Below are 16,183 nucleotides of genomic sequence, written 5' to 3' on the forward strand. Positions count from 1 at the left end.
GTCAACCTATTCGTGTCGAAAGTTTAGTTCGAATTAGTTTGGCAGATATTTTCGCGCTTATTTTGTAAAATTTCCAAGGAAAAAGGAAGAAGTAGAACGAAATAGAAAATAAAATGTACCAATTTTTCTTTGCGGGAAAACTGTGATTTAAAACTTGGATATGGCTCTCGGATGATCGATCTATCGTCACTCTCGCACGAGATAGCCGACGAACTGAAAATCTCTCTGTTATATCTTATCGCGAAATGTGCGCTGGCCAGAATTTCATTCAGTTTTCTTCGTGTTTTTCGCTCGTTCCTCGTGTCTCGTGTCTCGTCTCTAGTCTCGTCTCTCGTCTATCTGTGTAATTCCATGTAATTCTATGTAATTCCATATTGCCATTTGTAAAACGCACTCGTTAACTCGATCGTTCCCAGTCTAAATAAATAGCAATAAAAATCAACGGAGGAAGAGAAACTCGGAAGTTTCAGACAATATTGTCAGACGTTATCGCGTCAAGTGCCCCACAGTGTTTGAAATACCGTGAATCGGGTAAAGAGTGGGCCAAAATTGAAAGCACTTTTCGCCCGCTCTGCGCCATTTTCGAACTGAATTTCGCGTCGAACGATACCTCGTGATAGGAAATTAATCGGCACGGATCAACGAAGTAGCTCAAAATTTAGATTATAAATATTTATTCGCAAACAGTGATTATCGAGAAGGTGGAAGTTTTTTTTATTTTATTACTCAAAATCGCGCCAAATAGACGCTTGACGTTGGTTACCGACGAATCGAAGATACTTATCTGTTGGCAGCGAAAAAAAAGAAGAGAGACGCTTCTCGTCGTTTGACACGAAACACGTATTGCAGGTGGTTTTGCTACAGAAGTTAAAATAGCTTGCGTGTACGACGATACGATAAATAACGCGGATACGTATAACGTGTATGTAACATTATGTAGTCCGAAATGTATACTTATTTTTAATCGATCTAAAGATACACTTCCACGTCTATTGCCATTTTTTTGCTATTAGATGGTATTGACAAAATCCGCAATCGCTTAGTTGTCAACCCAATAGCCGTATGGATATATAAAATATCGTACAATGTAACGCGATTGATTGTTCCTTGTGACAGTTTCATCGTTGAATCGCTGTCGACAAATACGATATTTCCTGCTTCGAGATACGATGTAACCCATTGTTAATAGAGTTGCTTACTGTGTACGCTTTGGATGCAAGTCGGCAGATTGCTTTACTGTAATGTCGATTCGGATGCGACTGACGAATCGAAAGCCACGAGATTTAAAAGAGAAACTTTTACAACGCACATAGCCAACGAATTTAGAAAATAAATAAAGCAAATATGTAATTTTGTCCTGTACTTTTGAAAGAGTCGAAACTTTTCCTTACTCCTTAACGTTCTAATCCTGTTCACACTCCTTTCGATATATCTTTTAAATCTCTTGGTTTCTTTATTTTCCAGGGTAAAATGATCGAAGGCTGCCGGCCGCTTACGTTTATACAGACATACAGCACATTCATCAGCCCGATATAATACATTTCCGACACGGCAGTCATGCTAATAATCGATTCCGGAGAGGCACACACGAGCAGAAGGAACAAATATTATCACATGATGCGGTGGAATAAATTTCAATTACGAAATGATGAAGTTCCATTTACAAATTCAGCCAAAGAAGTAATGTGTGCGTAACAGCACATGATTTTAATCACGTGCTCAGTTAAGTCTAACTGTAGTCACGCGCAACAGCGTAATAATTAACCCCTTAGCTCAGTTGGGTCAACGATGTCGTTCAACCAAGTACAAACATTCCGTCTCGGTGGCTCACACTTGTAAATTGCAACGTTTCATGGCACGCATCGATTCTCTTATCATCCATTATCCCTGCGTTATCGCAGTGCCGCGTCACAGATCGCGTTAAACCTTTCGTATCGGATTTTCGCCAATATCTCCAGATAGAAAAATTTCATTTATTTTTCAGCTTTTATTTTCGTTTCATAAAAAATTCGCTCGCGTACGTTAATTGTGGATAAATAGAACGTTCGTTGTCTAAATGTTCCATATTTCACTCTTTTTTTTTTTTTTCTTTTTTCTTTTACATCGAACATACTCGATCCGTTCTCTATCTTTCTACAGTTAGCGTATCATAAAATAGTAGAGTAGATGGTGAAAAACAGGGTAGAGAACGAAGACGTTTTCTCTCGATCTTTTCTCGGACTTATAATCGGTATTTGTATACGCGTATCTTACATATACGTACATAAGAACGTAGGTAGGTCGCAAACAGCCTGACCTAAGAGAATTACAGTTTAAGAACTTGCTTCGAGTATCGTAAATGCGATGGACGCGGACAATCGGGGTTACTTTATATACGATCTCGAAATTTGATCAAAAAATGCATAAATGGTAAATTAACGATTTGAAATAATTTCAAAGGCAACGTATCTTATTGAATCACACGTTTATATATAATTTGTCTTTTTGTCGCCTAAATTTAGAAAGTTCTCGAAAGAACTGGAGATACGCGATTAAGATATTTTATATATTCGTTATTTTAATAGAAACGCGAAAAGCGATTCGGTACGAAAGCTCTAAGCCCCAAGGCGATCGTAATCGCTGTTTCCAGTAACTTTTCGGAAAACGGTTGAAACTAAGAAGGAAGATAAAAGTAAGAAGCAAAGAAAGACTCACCGCAAATTGGAGACAACGGTGACGTAGTTGCCTTCGATGGACACCAGGCCGACATTCTGCAGTATAATACCGGTGATCAACATGCCGATTAGAGCAGGAAGGGTGGTCAAGGAGAACAGCCATCCGCCAAAATGCGCCGCTAAGCAAAGGGTGGCGAGGCCGAAAAGCTGACCACCGGGGGCGGCGTCATCTTTTAGTATCGTATACACGATGCCCCAGAGCAGCAGCCCTAACAGGAACAGGCACAATAGTCGAGCGAATTTTCGGTAGGTCGGACAAAACGGTTGCGGACAGGCTTTCCTCCAACCCGTCGGCTCCCACGATGGCGTATCGTCGCGACCGTGGCATCGCGCGCAAAACAGGTACAACCATGATCTGAAAGAAGCATCAAGCCTGAACAAAGTTAAAGTAGAATTATCTTTTTTATGCTTTTGGTTATGTTTGCTTATGACCGAGAATTACGAGAAATTCTCTTTCTCTTTGCTTTCTTATTCGTTCGTTTTAAGATAGCGCAGGCAAGTACCTTGATAGAAAGACAACGACGATGTGATGGTAAGCGTTCTCGTATGGTTGCGATACGTTAGACGTCGATTTTTTTTTTTTCATTTTCAAAGTTTTACTCGCAGTTTTATGGAGTAGCTATCAGGGGAGTAGCTGGGGCAACAAGTGGAACGGCGAATAGGCGATAAAGGTAATTTCGAAATTAAAATATATATATATATATTAAATCGGAGCATATTTTTATCCAAATATATAGATAGATAGATTTGCTATCGACGCAAAGATAGATGGACGCTTTGCGTGAATTCTGCTTGCGAAACGCGTTGCGATTCGCGTGTCGATTCCTAAGTACGTTTGACGAAACTTCGTAATCTATGATCGGATGCTGACATATTTTTAAGAACGTCTGGATATCATTATCGACAACGATGTTACGGTCTACGCGTTCAAACCTACATCGTTGTTGTTGCTGACCGATTAAGACGGTATACTAATTCCTGTATCGATGAAACCGCAACTAATATCGATATACCGGTACGGTACGGAACCTCGGAGACGATGCATGTGTCGTGTAAAATTAAGGTAAAAAATAAGGAACTTGTTAATTTCCGACAAGGAGATAAAGTTCTTTTTATTTTTTACTCAATTTATACAATTTTTTCGGTTCGCGATGATACACTTTCGATACTTGGATTAGTTAAGAATTTTTTTATTAGACTGACTGGATGATTTTGAAGGGAGCATTTATATTCTTCCATTCGTTGGAGTGGGAGAAGGTTTTGTTTATACTTAGTGTAAAATTCGGAGAACGGCTGGAGCGATCGAATGCCACTCAGGCGGCTGAGAACGGGTGCTGACCGGACGGTCACACGCGATAAGGCGTTCGGAATTTCGGTTTGTTATATACAGTTGCTCGAATTTCGTCTGTGACACATGCATCGCAACCCATGGACGATATGGACAATGCATCCTAAAATTCGTATATTATAAAAAAATAATATGCGCACAGTTATCATACACGATACCACCACAGTCACGATCTATGAACCTTACCTCGATTACCTATCTGCCCTCCGCACTAATTAAAATAACGTCAGCTTTTACGATAATTTTATTCGAACGTTTTATTTAAAGCAGCGCTGCTGCCCATTAAAGAGCGTGGAAACGATTTTGACTGAAATTGCAGATATCAAGGTGCGTACGACTATACAATGAAATATTTACGTATTTATCGAAAGTTTCATTTTAGCAAAATTTCGTAATTGTATTTTCGCGATAAGAGCGAAACAAAGCAGGGGACGAACGGATCTCGGTATTTCGTACCGATTTATAAGTTGGAAGTAAAACGCGCTATCGGAAGAGACGGAAGAAGAAGCAAGGGAAGAAAGCGGAATAAGGCCAATGTGGGAGAAGTTTCAGAGCGAAATGCGCACCGCATCTCGATCGTCGACGTCGATGTTGATAGTTTACTGTAAGACTCGGTATCTTGAAATACCACCATCTGTAAGTCACGTCTTTTTAAAGAATTATCTGCACCTGTTTGATGGAAACTGCATTCACTTTTAGGATTTTAATCCGTCCGAGATTGGAATTTCGTTATAAAGCCATAAATATTTGTACGTGCGTTTTGAAGTTTTACCACCGAACGATCGATTTCCGAAGTAAACGAACAAATTTGCTTCGCGGTTGATTTCAAGAACGTTAACTCTCTCTGTTGGAAGATGCGGTCGCTCGCGAAGTTATACGCGACGGCTTTTCGGCTTTTCGCCGATCCGATCTAATTCTTCGTACTAACTTTGACTCTGTCTCTGACTCGGACTCTGACTCTGACTCTCCTAAAAAAGCTCGTCGAGAATTCAGAAAGCGTTAACAGAAGCGTGTATATCCTGTAGAGTGCAGGCGAACAGACGATGTAGGAAACTTGGCGTACAGCTTCGTTCAATCTCATTAGACTTTATGATCTTTATGATCTTATCAAGGCGATTGGAAATGACACGCTTTGTAACCGACCGTTACATCACGAACTACGCTTCCTCGATCCGTTACAATTCCCCCGATTAGGATTGCCTGCTACGAATAGTTTTCATTCGTTGCCTCCGTATCGCTTGTACGCGGATCTCGCTCGGGGAAAAACATTGACCAGTAGAATCGCGTATGTACAGGTACGCGCGTTAAACGCGCGCGATAGACGGTGCGCGTTGGCGTTTCCAAGTTCCCGACTCTGTTTCTATTTTCTTCCACTCGCTTATAACCGACCAGTACGTTTTTACTACGTTAACAGGTATTTCTTATTGTTAATATCGTCTGATATATAAATATTACGCGATATCGCGCGATCGATGATCTTTTAGTATCGGTATTGAAAAATTATGTACGTTTTTTGCTGTAACTACGAAATTACGTCATCGACTTTAATACAATACGTTACAACGTTAAGAAACGAGTACGGTGTTAAGTACGGCGGTTAAGGAATCGACAGCTTAAACAGTTGCGCGAAGAGCGTTTAAAGCTTGGATGCAAGGCGCGAGATGCCATGAAAGGGACGATATTTTTTATCCTCCATTTACCATTACACGCGCGTAAGAGTGTTCAGGTATTACGTTCGTTGAAATTATCGTTGTATTAAAACTAGAAGATGTTTTCTGCGATATTTAGCAAAAAAAATTTAGTAATAAAAAACAAAAAAAAAAAAAAAAAACGTTCCAAGTTTGTTTTGTTCAAGAAAATGTCTTTCGTTTAAACATATTTTCCCCGTGATAGATTTATGCGGATACGTCCTCTTTTTATCGGTCTCTCGAACTGATTTCGCGATATGAAAAATAAAAGAGATACTTGTATTTATCATAGATATTTCTTCTAATCTTATTAAGAAATATAGCACTGTACGACGTTGTCTCATTATCAACGTGCAATACCGGACAGTGCTTATTTTAATAAAATGTCATTAAAAGTCTTATATAACTCGAGCCTTGGAAAGCATGGATTAAAATATTACGTTACCGCGAACTTTGCTTTTAAAAGCTGAACGCGATCTATTTTTTCTAGATTCCCGCGTACTCTGTATGTACGCTACCGCTATATCTATCGCATCGGGTCGTCGTTTTTAAGAGAATGTTTTAGAAAAATCAACATCGATCGTACCTGTGTGTATCAAGGATCGAGATACTTGCGAGATTCGTTATGCCGTCGCGTTTCATATAATAACAAAATACCGATTTTACCAAATACGATCGATCGACGTTTATTAATAATAAGCTCGCGACGAAAATTGATTTCGTTGTTTGTGTATCTACGTGTATTTAAGGAATTTCGATACATTTCGCAAGATAAGGGAAACTGATGTACGCGATTCTTTCGCGCGAATAATATTTACGAACGATCGAACGATCTATAACGCTCGGGTTCAAACTGTCCGACGATTCAACGTGGTCTAATCGAACGCGAAGACTGTTACGGTGAAATTCGCGACAACGCGTTAAGAACAGCTAGAAATCCGACTAAAATCTTCTCTGCCAGCAACGATCGAAGATCGACATCGAGAGGATACGCGTTTGCCCAAACGGACCAAACTACGACATTGTCGGCGTTTCGAAGCTGTGTGAAAACGAACTGTTCGCGTAATTATTAGGAAAAATATCGAAAGAAAAATGGACGGAACGAAGGAATATCGGACAAGGAATTCTTCGAAGTTTAACGCTTTAGAGCGGCTAACGATGGCGAATCGACGCAGATTCGATTCCGATAGAATGATTCTGAAGATTCTTACCGTTCCAACTCCTCCGAGTACTCGAGCTTGTCCCTAATGGAGCTGGTCAAGCTATGCGCCGACTTCTTTCTGTTTCCATTGATCCTGCCGTTCTCGAGATCGAACTTGTGCTGCGGAATATTCTCCGCGCTACCATAGTTACTACTTCCATGTTGCAGTATCGATTTGCCGCGACCCTGATCGGAATTATACTCGGAGCTGGCGCTTATGCGCCGATGATGATCAAAGTTGGGATTATCCATGCCGAGGATCTGATCGCTAATGGAGACGCGTCGCTTGGCTAACTCCTCGGTCGACCTGTTCGTTCTGTTACTCGTGTCGATTTCCATATTGTATTTCGGTGCTCTCGAGAACTAACCAGAACGTGCCCTTTAAGAAACCAATTTCTATATATATATATATATATATATATATATATATATATGTATATGTATATAGGCGTGCGTGTATAAGTATTCGGTGAAATCGGTAAAAGCTATCCGATACGTGGAGTCGTGTCGTTATCGATTCACGATGTTTCGCTCGATCGATTTCGAACAATCTCGATCAACGGAGATTTAAATCGTATGCAGACGAATCGAGCTGTGTTGTCATCGGTTGTCATCGGCCGAATGATCGACTCGCAGTTGGCAAGCTTTCTCGATAGGATAGACACCGGCTATGCGAGCTTCTCGATGTTTCGCAGGACAGAGGCGAAAAGGTCTAGTTTGGCCGTAGGAATCCAACTGACTGTCACGTTTCTCGTTGGAACACAGGGATATTCTTGATACACCGAGTCTTGAATTCGACAGGAGCAACGCGAATCCATGTACCCAACGTAGAGTTCGAGTTAGATTGGTGGAAAGAGCGTTTAAGAAAGTTTCTAAAAATCCTTGCTATTTGGCCGAACGCGACCGAAATTGTTCGACAGGCTTGAGTGTCGCCAAGCGCAGCTAGGTAACGCAGTCGTGTTGGTTCGATTCGCGATCGAGAAAAGAACAAAGTTTGCCAAGTGGAGGAAAAAACCGACGGACGATCGTCGGAGGATCGTGTAGAAGAAGCGGCTTTCCTCGATCGACTGCCGATGGAGACGACAGCGGTCGACGATCACAGCTCGACGTTCCCCTGTCGACCGTTGACAGTGTACGGAGTCGCGTGACGATGACTCCGAGAAAGTCCAAACACGATGATCCCCGATCGTTGATTAACGATCACGCGCCTGATAGGGGAGCCAGCAGATCGTTAACAGAGTCGCGTGACGCTTTGTTTTTCCAGGGAGACTCGCTAACACCTCGCGCCGATATCTCGACGACCGCTTGTCGTCTTCGACACCTTGACCCGCTTTTACCGTCACGATCCTCTCCACCGACGCTCTACAACGCCAGAGAGCTTCCTTCGTTCACCTCGTTAGACGCGAGATTCAAGGTTCGCGATGCCGGTTCTAACTCGCTTCCCCTTCGTTCCTACTTCCTCTGTTCTTTCCTCGTCGATCGCTTCGTCTCTTGCTCCACCGTGTCCAGCAGCTACACTTTCCAACTAACCGGCTATTATCTTTCAACTTTGCCGATAATTCTCTCGCCCGTTACCAAAGATCGTCGACACGACAGAACGCACGATATACCGAATACGCGCGATAAAAGGTAAAACTCGAACGAAGAGGACTCGTCTCGTTCATTTCGTATCACCGCACAGATTCTTCCGTTTCGACGAAACTTTTAACACTCTTCGAACACGCGTTTCCATTAATCTCGTCTGCAAAGTATAGAATACTCGTTAATTAGCCTCGTTGAATCGTGGCAGCTTGGCTGAAAATCTACGTCGATCGTCGCACGAAACGCGAAGCGTGGAAACGAATATGTACTGTGAAACGAGCACGGTTAACTAGCGACTAAACGCCGCAAAGTGTGCACCGCTACGCTATGTTTATACGAATGGTGGGGCTGGTAAAAAGTGCTGGAACACGGCTAAGGAGGGACAACGTTACGGCTGACGGAATAATTGTTACCGCGTTGCACAGGATGGGCACAGCTGGACACCTCATTGACAGTCTATTCGAGCCTAACCCAGCCGACCTGTCGTGCCCCTGATCGCAACCGATGCCTCGACGCGACGCGACGCGACGCGACGCGACACGACGCCACGCGACGCCACGCCACGCCACGCCACTCCACACCACTTCACTCCACTCCGCTCCACTCCACTCCACACCACTTCACTTTACTCCACGCTACGCTACGCTATGCCACGCCACGCCACGCCATGCCGCGTCGCGTCGCGCCACGCCACGCCGTGCCACTCGTTGATTTAGCAAGATCGGCGAGAATCGCGAAGGAACGGAGGAACGAACGGCCTCGGAATACGAGAGCAGACCGGTGATTATAAATTTACCGAGCTTCTGGAGCTGCTCCGTCGGAAGCTTCGTAAAATTGTTCATTGTCAGAGTCACTGGGCTTCGCGACAGTTTGGCGTTTTACGCTCTTCCTTGTACAAGGGCGAAGATAAAAGAACGGACTGTCTTAAATGTCCCTTTTAACCACCGAGTACCGATGTTGCGTTAACGCAACTCGCGACTGTCTCCCTCGGTAACGCTTTAACGTCGATGAATTCTCGTTTTCTTGCCGCACTGAGATACGTACTTTTCTTTTTCTACACATATCACTCTCGTTTACTCGTTAAACGTCGTTACGATGTAATACGAATTATTTATTTAAATATACGAATATTTGTATTTTAGTCGCGCCATATAATATCCGCGGATCTGTTTTCTTCTTCGAAGGTTTAAGGGTATCGAGAGCGTTTAACACTTCGAACAGCTAGGAATATTTCAAACGGAACATGGTTATCCAGACGAGTCCCATTAAAACATCTTCTACACCACTTTCAACGACAAACCTTCCGATTGTTGTAATTTCTCGTTCTTGTTTTTTCTTTTTTCTTATTAGATATTAATTATAACGCAATCCGGCGTTATCAGATCGTTTATAAGTAGACGATGGAATACTTTCTCAAGCGTAAAGCGTCTCCCCGATACGTTATCGCTTGTTCTACCGTATACTTCCAAAAGGAAGGATTTTTCTGTGTAAGAAAAAGAAAAGAAAGAAAAAGAAAAAGAAAAAGAAAAAGAAAAAGAAGAAAAATACCGTCGCAAATATCATGTTGCCGCAATTCGAATCTAAAACTATATTATATATATTAATGAAATTTGTCTTTTTTTATTCGTTCGATTTACAATCGATTTAAAAAATTATTCGTCATTTAAGCGTGTCGCTTTCGTCTCGTTAATTCAAGAATAAGCGATTTCGTTCTTATCTACGAAATACGTTCGTTTTTCGATAACGATGCGGTTTGACGCGCTGTAAAGTATTTCGTTATTTAACTGTCGAACGAGATAATTCCTTATTTCATTTTTTATTTAAATAAATCGCGTTAGAAATACAGACTTGCTCGCTTCGTACACACGTTGATCGCGTTGAATACACGGTAGAATTTCTTATATACGCAACGAACTTTTCAAACGATTCGAAATTCCCCTCGATGAAAGAATCGTTACGTTGAGTTTATCGTTGACTTATCTTCGATATACGCGTCTTATCCATTTATTCCAAAATTCGTCTTTCGAGAGAACAACTCGCTTGCGCATTGGCGGAGCAACGTGAGTTCGCTAATGCCGTTACAGTGGTATTCGTGATATGAAAATTGTTTGCTGTACCAGCTTTCAGAGGTAAGTTAGCGCTGGCTTTTCGTTAAAAAGTATCGCCATAAGGTTTTCGCTGGTCGATCGTATAGAAATGTTGTAACGGCCAAGGGTCGGAGACGCAAAAACTGTTTTCTTCGTCGACGAAAATGGCGCTCGAAACGTAACAACCTGGCCGTGGTAGACGCGCACCTTTTCAAGGACTTCAGCACCAAATACCACACTCGAATATCGTTTCGCACTCACGATATGTACGTATATTGCGAAACGCGTCGTTTCGACAACGGTTCGATCTACTCCGTCCGTGCCACTACTCGTTCGCATACTAAAACATTGCGTCGAACAAAAGTTCGAATTCATCGTTGACGATACAGTTGTGTCGTTGCTTCTATATTTGTTTACATGTCGCTCGGTTCTGATTCAGGAACACAGCTACCTAAAGCCAGATACCCAAGTACTCGATGTAACAGTCGGCTCGAACCAATTTAAGGTATATCGTTTTAATTTCCACTCATTTAATGGATAAATGAAACGCATGGAACAGAAATTCAAATGTTAAAATGAAATTAATGTTAAATTTACACCGTTATCGACAACGTACTGCCCAACCACGATACCGATCGAGATATTTTGTTTCGATCGTTGATTCGAACGAGAATCATTCGACAGACGCGCAATATGGTTGCTATTGGTCCCGTCGTTTGTTCTTCGTTGATGGAAAAGAAAAGCAGGAAGGGAGAAAGTTGGCAAACTTGTAGAATCGTAACGGTTTGTAAAATCGAATCTCTAAGAAGAAACGATTCGACGATGAGAATTAGCATGCGCAAACGTAAATGCGAAATCGTAATGAGCCGACTCGATGAACCGTGTGTGTGACTCGACTCTCGACCCTTTGTCTCCTCTAGCAATAAACGGCAAGATCGTTTGGAACTCGACCGAACTGGAAGAAAGCTGGAACCGCGTTTCGCTCTAGTCCGCTTCGATCGTATCGATGATCAGCAACTCGATTTCTATCGGTATCGTAATGAGCCAACGATAACCTAGGTCTCTCCAGAGGCAAGTGTATCTCCCACGTCGTTCTGATTAATTGCGTTGATTACGGAGGATAATTATTGAGCAGCGGAATGTTACGCGTGCTGTCGCGTGTGGATTAGTCACGATGCCTGATTCGCTTGTCACGTCGTCGTGTGCTTCCTACTCTCACCGATCGTTCGATCAACATTTTGACGGCCACGCTGAAATCACATGTTTCCGTGACCGTAAAAGCGTTAAATCGGGCAAAATCGACGCGTATATTATTTCGATCCGATCCTTTGCTCGTTCATTCGTCTATTTGATTTCGATTGATTTATTCCTTTCTTTCTTATACGATATTCGGATTATTATCGTAATTTTTCCTTTCCCATCCATCCTATTCGAAAAAGAAATTTGTTCGTTCGTTATTTTTATATTATTTTTCCATCATTATTATCTTATATCGGTATTCGCAACTGTTATTTCCGTTTTATTTTAACAAGAAATTTATCTTACCATTGACTTTGTTTTATCATTCCACGACTGACAGGAGACGGAGTAATACCTCGAACAAATTTCAATAAAATTTATCGAACAGACGACTCTGTTTCTCCGTTTTGTTCGACATTTTTTAAATAATTAACGACGACGATTAAACGATTAATGGATTTTCTAGATAATCTGTGAAACAATTTCAGTCTCGATTATCCGGGTTTAGCGCATACAAGAGGACAAAATTCCATCGGAACAAGCATCGAAGCGGCGAATTTCTTTATCTTGATTTCACTGCCTTTGCTCGAAATAAGGTTAAAGTACGAAATCGTTTTCATTCGCACGACTGACAAACGGTCATGTGCTTATGGTTTATTGCGTTATCGGAAAGCGCGTGCGATAGATTTTACACAGACTTTGACAAAAATACTTTTTGCAATCGTAGAAGACGTACAATATCGTTGGAGAGATAAAATCCGGAATCAGATAGTCGGCTGCCGCGTATACATTACGATAAGAATTAAATTATTCGAATTTGTAATCGGATCATCTTGAAAAGTTGCGTGACTGTCTGCAAGTTTTTGTCTGTAATACGTACAAAAACCGTAATACGTACTACACGTGTATTCGAAGAGTTGTATAAATCTCGCTGGATGTACGTACTAGTACCACTATGTTCTTCGTAGCTTTTGTCTCTCTCTCTCGGTAAAAGCTCAGAGGCGTAGAAAATACGATTTTAAAGAATCCGCGTCAGGAATATCGTCTGCACAGGCGATCAGAAATATCGTCGACAACGTCAAGTATGTATCGTCAAGATGATGGTGTTTGAAGGAAGGAAATATAAACAAATAATTGCATCGTTCGATCGTATGGTATCGGTTTCTGATTTTTAATCTGTTGATTTAATCGTTGCACGTTCTGTATGACGTTGGAAAAAAAGAAGATGATTACAGCGAAGAAGACTCTTTTTGTAGCTCGTACACCGTTCAAAGTTATCCGTTGTTTATTCATTTTAGACCAAATATATGTACGTATAATCCGACTAGGAATGTAATCTACATAAAAAATCGATTCGTCGATCGTATGAAAATGAGCGTTACGATATTCTCTCCGTATGTTTTCCCTGTCCTTGGCTTCTCTTATCTTTCACCGCATCTCTTATCCCTATCACGCAATGAACCATTTTGGATATGTTCGGCGATCGAGTTGTTCGCGTCTTCTTCTCTTATTAAATCACCGTATAAACAGCGTGGTTTCGTACGTACGTACGTACGTACGTACATATGTATACTTACATCGGTTGAAAATAAACGATTATCTATCAGAGTATGTAATCGGTAATGTATTTTCTCTTATCTTCCTTTGGAATTCCTATCAACTATAGAACACGTTACGATATAACGAATTCCATAGTCTTTAAGTTTTAGCCCAAAGTGTATCGATCCTCTCCCTCTCCCTTTCCTCGTTCCGTTTCCTCTCTTTTAACCGTTCTTCTCTTAATCGAAAAGTGCCAAGAGGAAGCGATCGTTCGTTCCATGCCGTTATCGATTCGCGCTATTTTTTTTTTGTTCGTAAGTTTCAGTCTCAAAAACCGAATACCACTCGAAACAGTGTGGAAACAGTCTCGAAATGGATCGATCCGATCTTCGACTTGGATTTGTTCGTTCGTTCGGCAGCGCGCAACACCGAGGAATTGGAACGATCGTACGATGCGCCGATCGGTGAGTGGTTCATAAACGTTAATTCGGTTGTTTCGAATAACGCAAATCGGAAGTACGGAGGCGTCGCGTGTTTGGCCGTGGTTGATCATCTTGCTAAACGCGCCCGTTACGCCAGTGCGATCCTAACGCGACTAAAGCGGCTATCGTTGCCTAAATTCCGTGTCTAATTGCCGGAAGGTCGCTAGCAAGTGGCACCTAGTCGACAGACCAGGCCGTAGACCAGGCACAAAAAATGGAAGCGTCGAAAACGACGATGTTCGTGTTGGCAAACGGTCACGACCGATCTAATCCGGTGACGCTATTCATCTTCCCGCCGAACTGGAACGCGATGCGTGTTCACGGCTCGATCGCGCACGATATTACGGTCAGCGTTGAAAATTAATTACTCGTCTTTTGCGCTTGCTGCGTATCTATTGTACAACGAGTCACGAAAGTATTCGCGAACGCTCGCGATTAAAACTTGGCGTTCGTTACCAAAGTTTAATTTTCCCGCGCACAGCACCGCATTTAGGTCCTTTACTTTTTCTATTTTCTTTCGTTTCTTTTTCTTCTCTTTCTTTTTCACTGTTATATATGTAACACGATATGCGTCTCTTATCCGATGGTAATCACGTTACGCACAGAATCGTCTTGATACGGAAGGTTCAAGTATGACGTATACCAACTTCTGCACGATAGGATCACGTCGATCGAACAAAGAGTCGAGATTCGGAGCAGTAAATGTACCTACTTACTTGGCGTAGTGGATTAGAGGCGTGAAGAGCGTTCTAAAACAGTGGTTCTCAAACTTTTTTCAGTCACAGCGAACTTTAGAATATGTAGAGCGTAAAATTTACAACAACAGATACAACTGTTGAAAGCAACTAGTTTTATCGCGGGGCGTGATCTTTGGGAATCGCTGGTTTAGAGTATTTACGATTACGTGATCGAAGGATGCAATACGATTCGGGATTTCACGGATTAACGATCACGAGCTTTATTGCTTCGTTAAATCCAAGCTATCATAGCGGAACAATTTTTCGATGACCACGTTAAATTGGCTGGTTCCATTTTTCTTTTGATCCTATAGTTACCGATATCGACGTTACAGCGGAATAAAATGAGCGAAATGCGGCTCAGACGGTGTAGAAGCTCGTTATAATATGCGTTTCGTCGTTGTCACGTTAGGCAGCGGGTACATATGTCTTTTACGCTGTTAAATAGGTAGGCAGCTGCTATAACTATAGATATGCGGCGAAATAAACTTCTTAAATATTTGCAAGTGACAGAATCGTTGTATCGTCCGAAATATCGTTTCTCTTTCATTCTTTCTTTTTTCAACTTTATCACTCTGTTCGATTCGCACGAATTTTATACGTATAACTGACGAAATAACCGTTGACGAAAAGACCGAACCAACGATTTCATCGAGTCGAATGAAATATTTTGCGTCATAAATCAACCGCTATAATAATACAATATAAATAAATGTACAAATTATCTACAATTTACAAACTAAATATACAAACTATCGCTGGAACGATAAAATTAATAGTAACGCGTAATATGTAATTAATTCTTTGTTTTCGAGCAATTTCTAATTTCAAAGCGTCGATTTCGTTCGTTCGGTAAATTCTATACAGATAGAAATTAATACAGCGTTCGTAGCACTACGTATAACGGAGAATTACGATCATGCTCGTATTGATTTTGTTTGAAAACTTACTGCATCGAACACTGGATATGGATCGATATAAAAACGCGATAAGTTGAATCATATGACCGCAATAATCATTTCTTTATCGGCTCGAAAAGTTCCTCCGGAGGTACGTCTTACTACGATTGAAATCTCAATTACACGTTTTTCATCGAATCGATAGCCGTCAATGTGCAAACATAGTGAAGTGCCATCGATATTGGGGAATTTAACAAATCTATGACTCTGTAGAAAGTGTTTTCGAAAAAAAATTTGATATATTCGTAGATTACTAACAATAGTAGCGAAAGCTTAAGAGACACTCGTACGACTGCTCGTCGTTTTTCTTTCGTTTTTCCACGACGGTGTAAAAGAGATCCGAGCGATACCTGTACATCTTGATCTTTCTTCGCGCATCGAACGAAGTTTCGTCGATTTTTCCTTTTTCGTATCGTTCGTTATTCTCAAAATGAGAGACGTTTCTGCGCCTCTATAGCAACATCGATAGATCCTTAAAAAATACTAAAGATGTTTTCTATAACCGGTTCGAGAACCGGAACGACAATTTTTCCAATTTCCCCGAAACTATGCTTTCTCATTTTTCCACTCCTTTCTACGATCCATATTCCCCGACCGAGACAAACGCA

The 16,183-nt window shown here is 41.4% G+C and overlaps 1 protein-coding gene across 2 annotated transcripts in view; it reads right to left on the reverse strand.

The window, feature by feature from the left end:
- The window catches only part of LOC117241024 (sodium/hydrogen exchanger 9B2), a 90,261-nt gene that overhangs the window by 53,729 nt on the left and 20,349 nt on the right, over nt 1–16,183 (reverse strand). The window contains exons 1-2 of one of the 2 annotated variants that reach the window (XM_033507018.1): nt 6,962–7,334; nt 2,695–3,069 (exon numbers count right to left, since the gene is read on the reverse strand). In XM_033507018.1, coding sequence (XP_033362909.1) covers nt 2,695–3,069; nt 6,962–7,290 — 704 coding nt within the window. In that variant the 5' untranslated portion in view covers nt 7,291–7,334. Of the gene's footprint in view, nt 1–2,694; nt 3,070–6,961; nt 7,335–16,183 lie in introns of those variants that run through there. The other variant, XM_033507024.1, reaches the window with a different exon arrangement.

Source organism: Bombus vosnesenskii, unplaced genomic scaffold (assembly GCF_011952255.1).
Source record: "Bombus vosnesenskii isolate JDL3184/JDL3185 unplaced genomic scaffold, Bvos_JDL3184-5_v1.1 scf7180000013264, whole genome shotgun sequence".
In the NCBI taxonomy this organism is placed as follows: Eukaryota; Metazoa; Arthropoda; class Insecta; order Hymenoptera; family Apidae; genus Bombus; species Bombus vosnesenskii.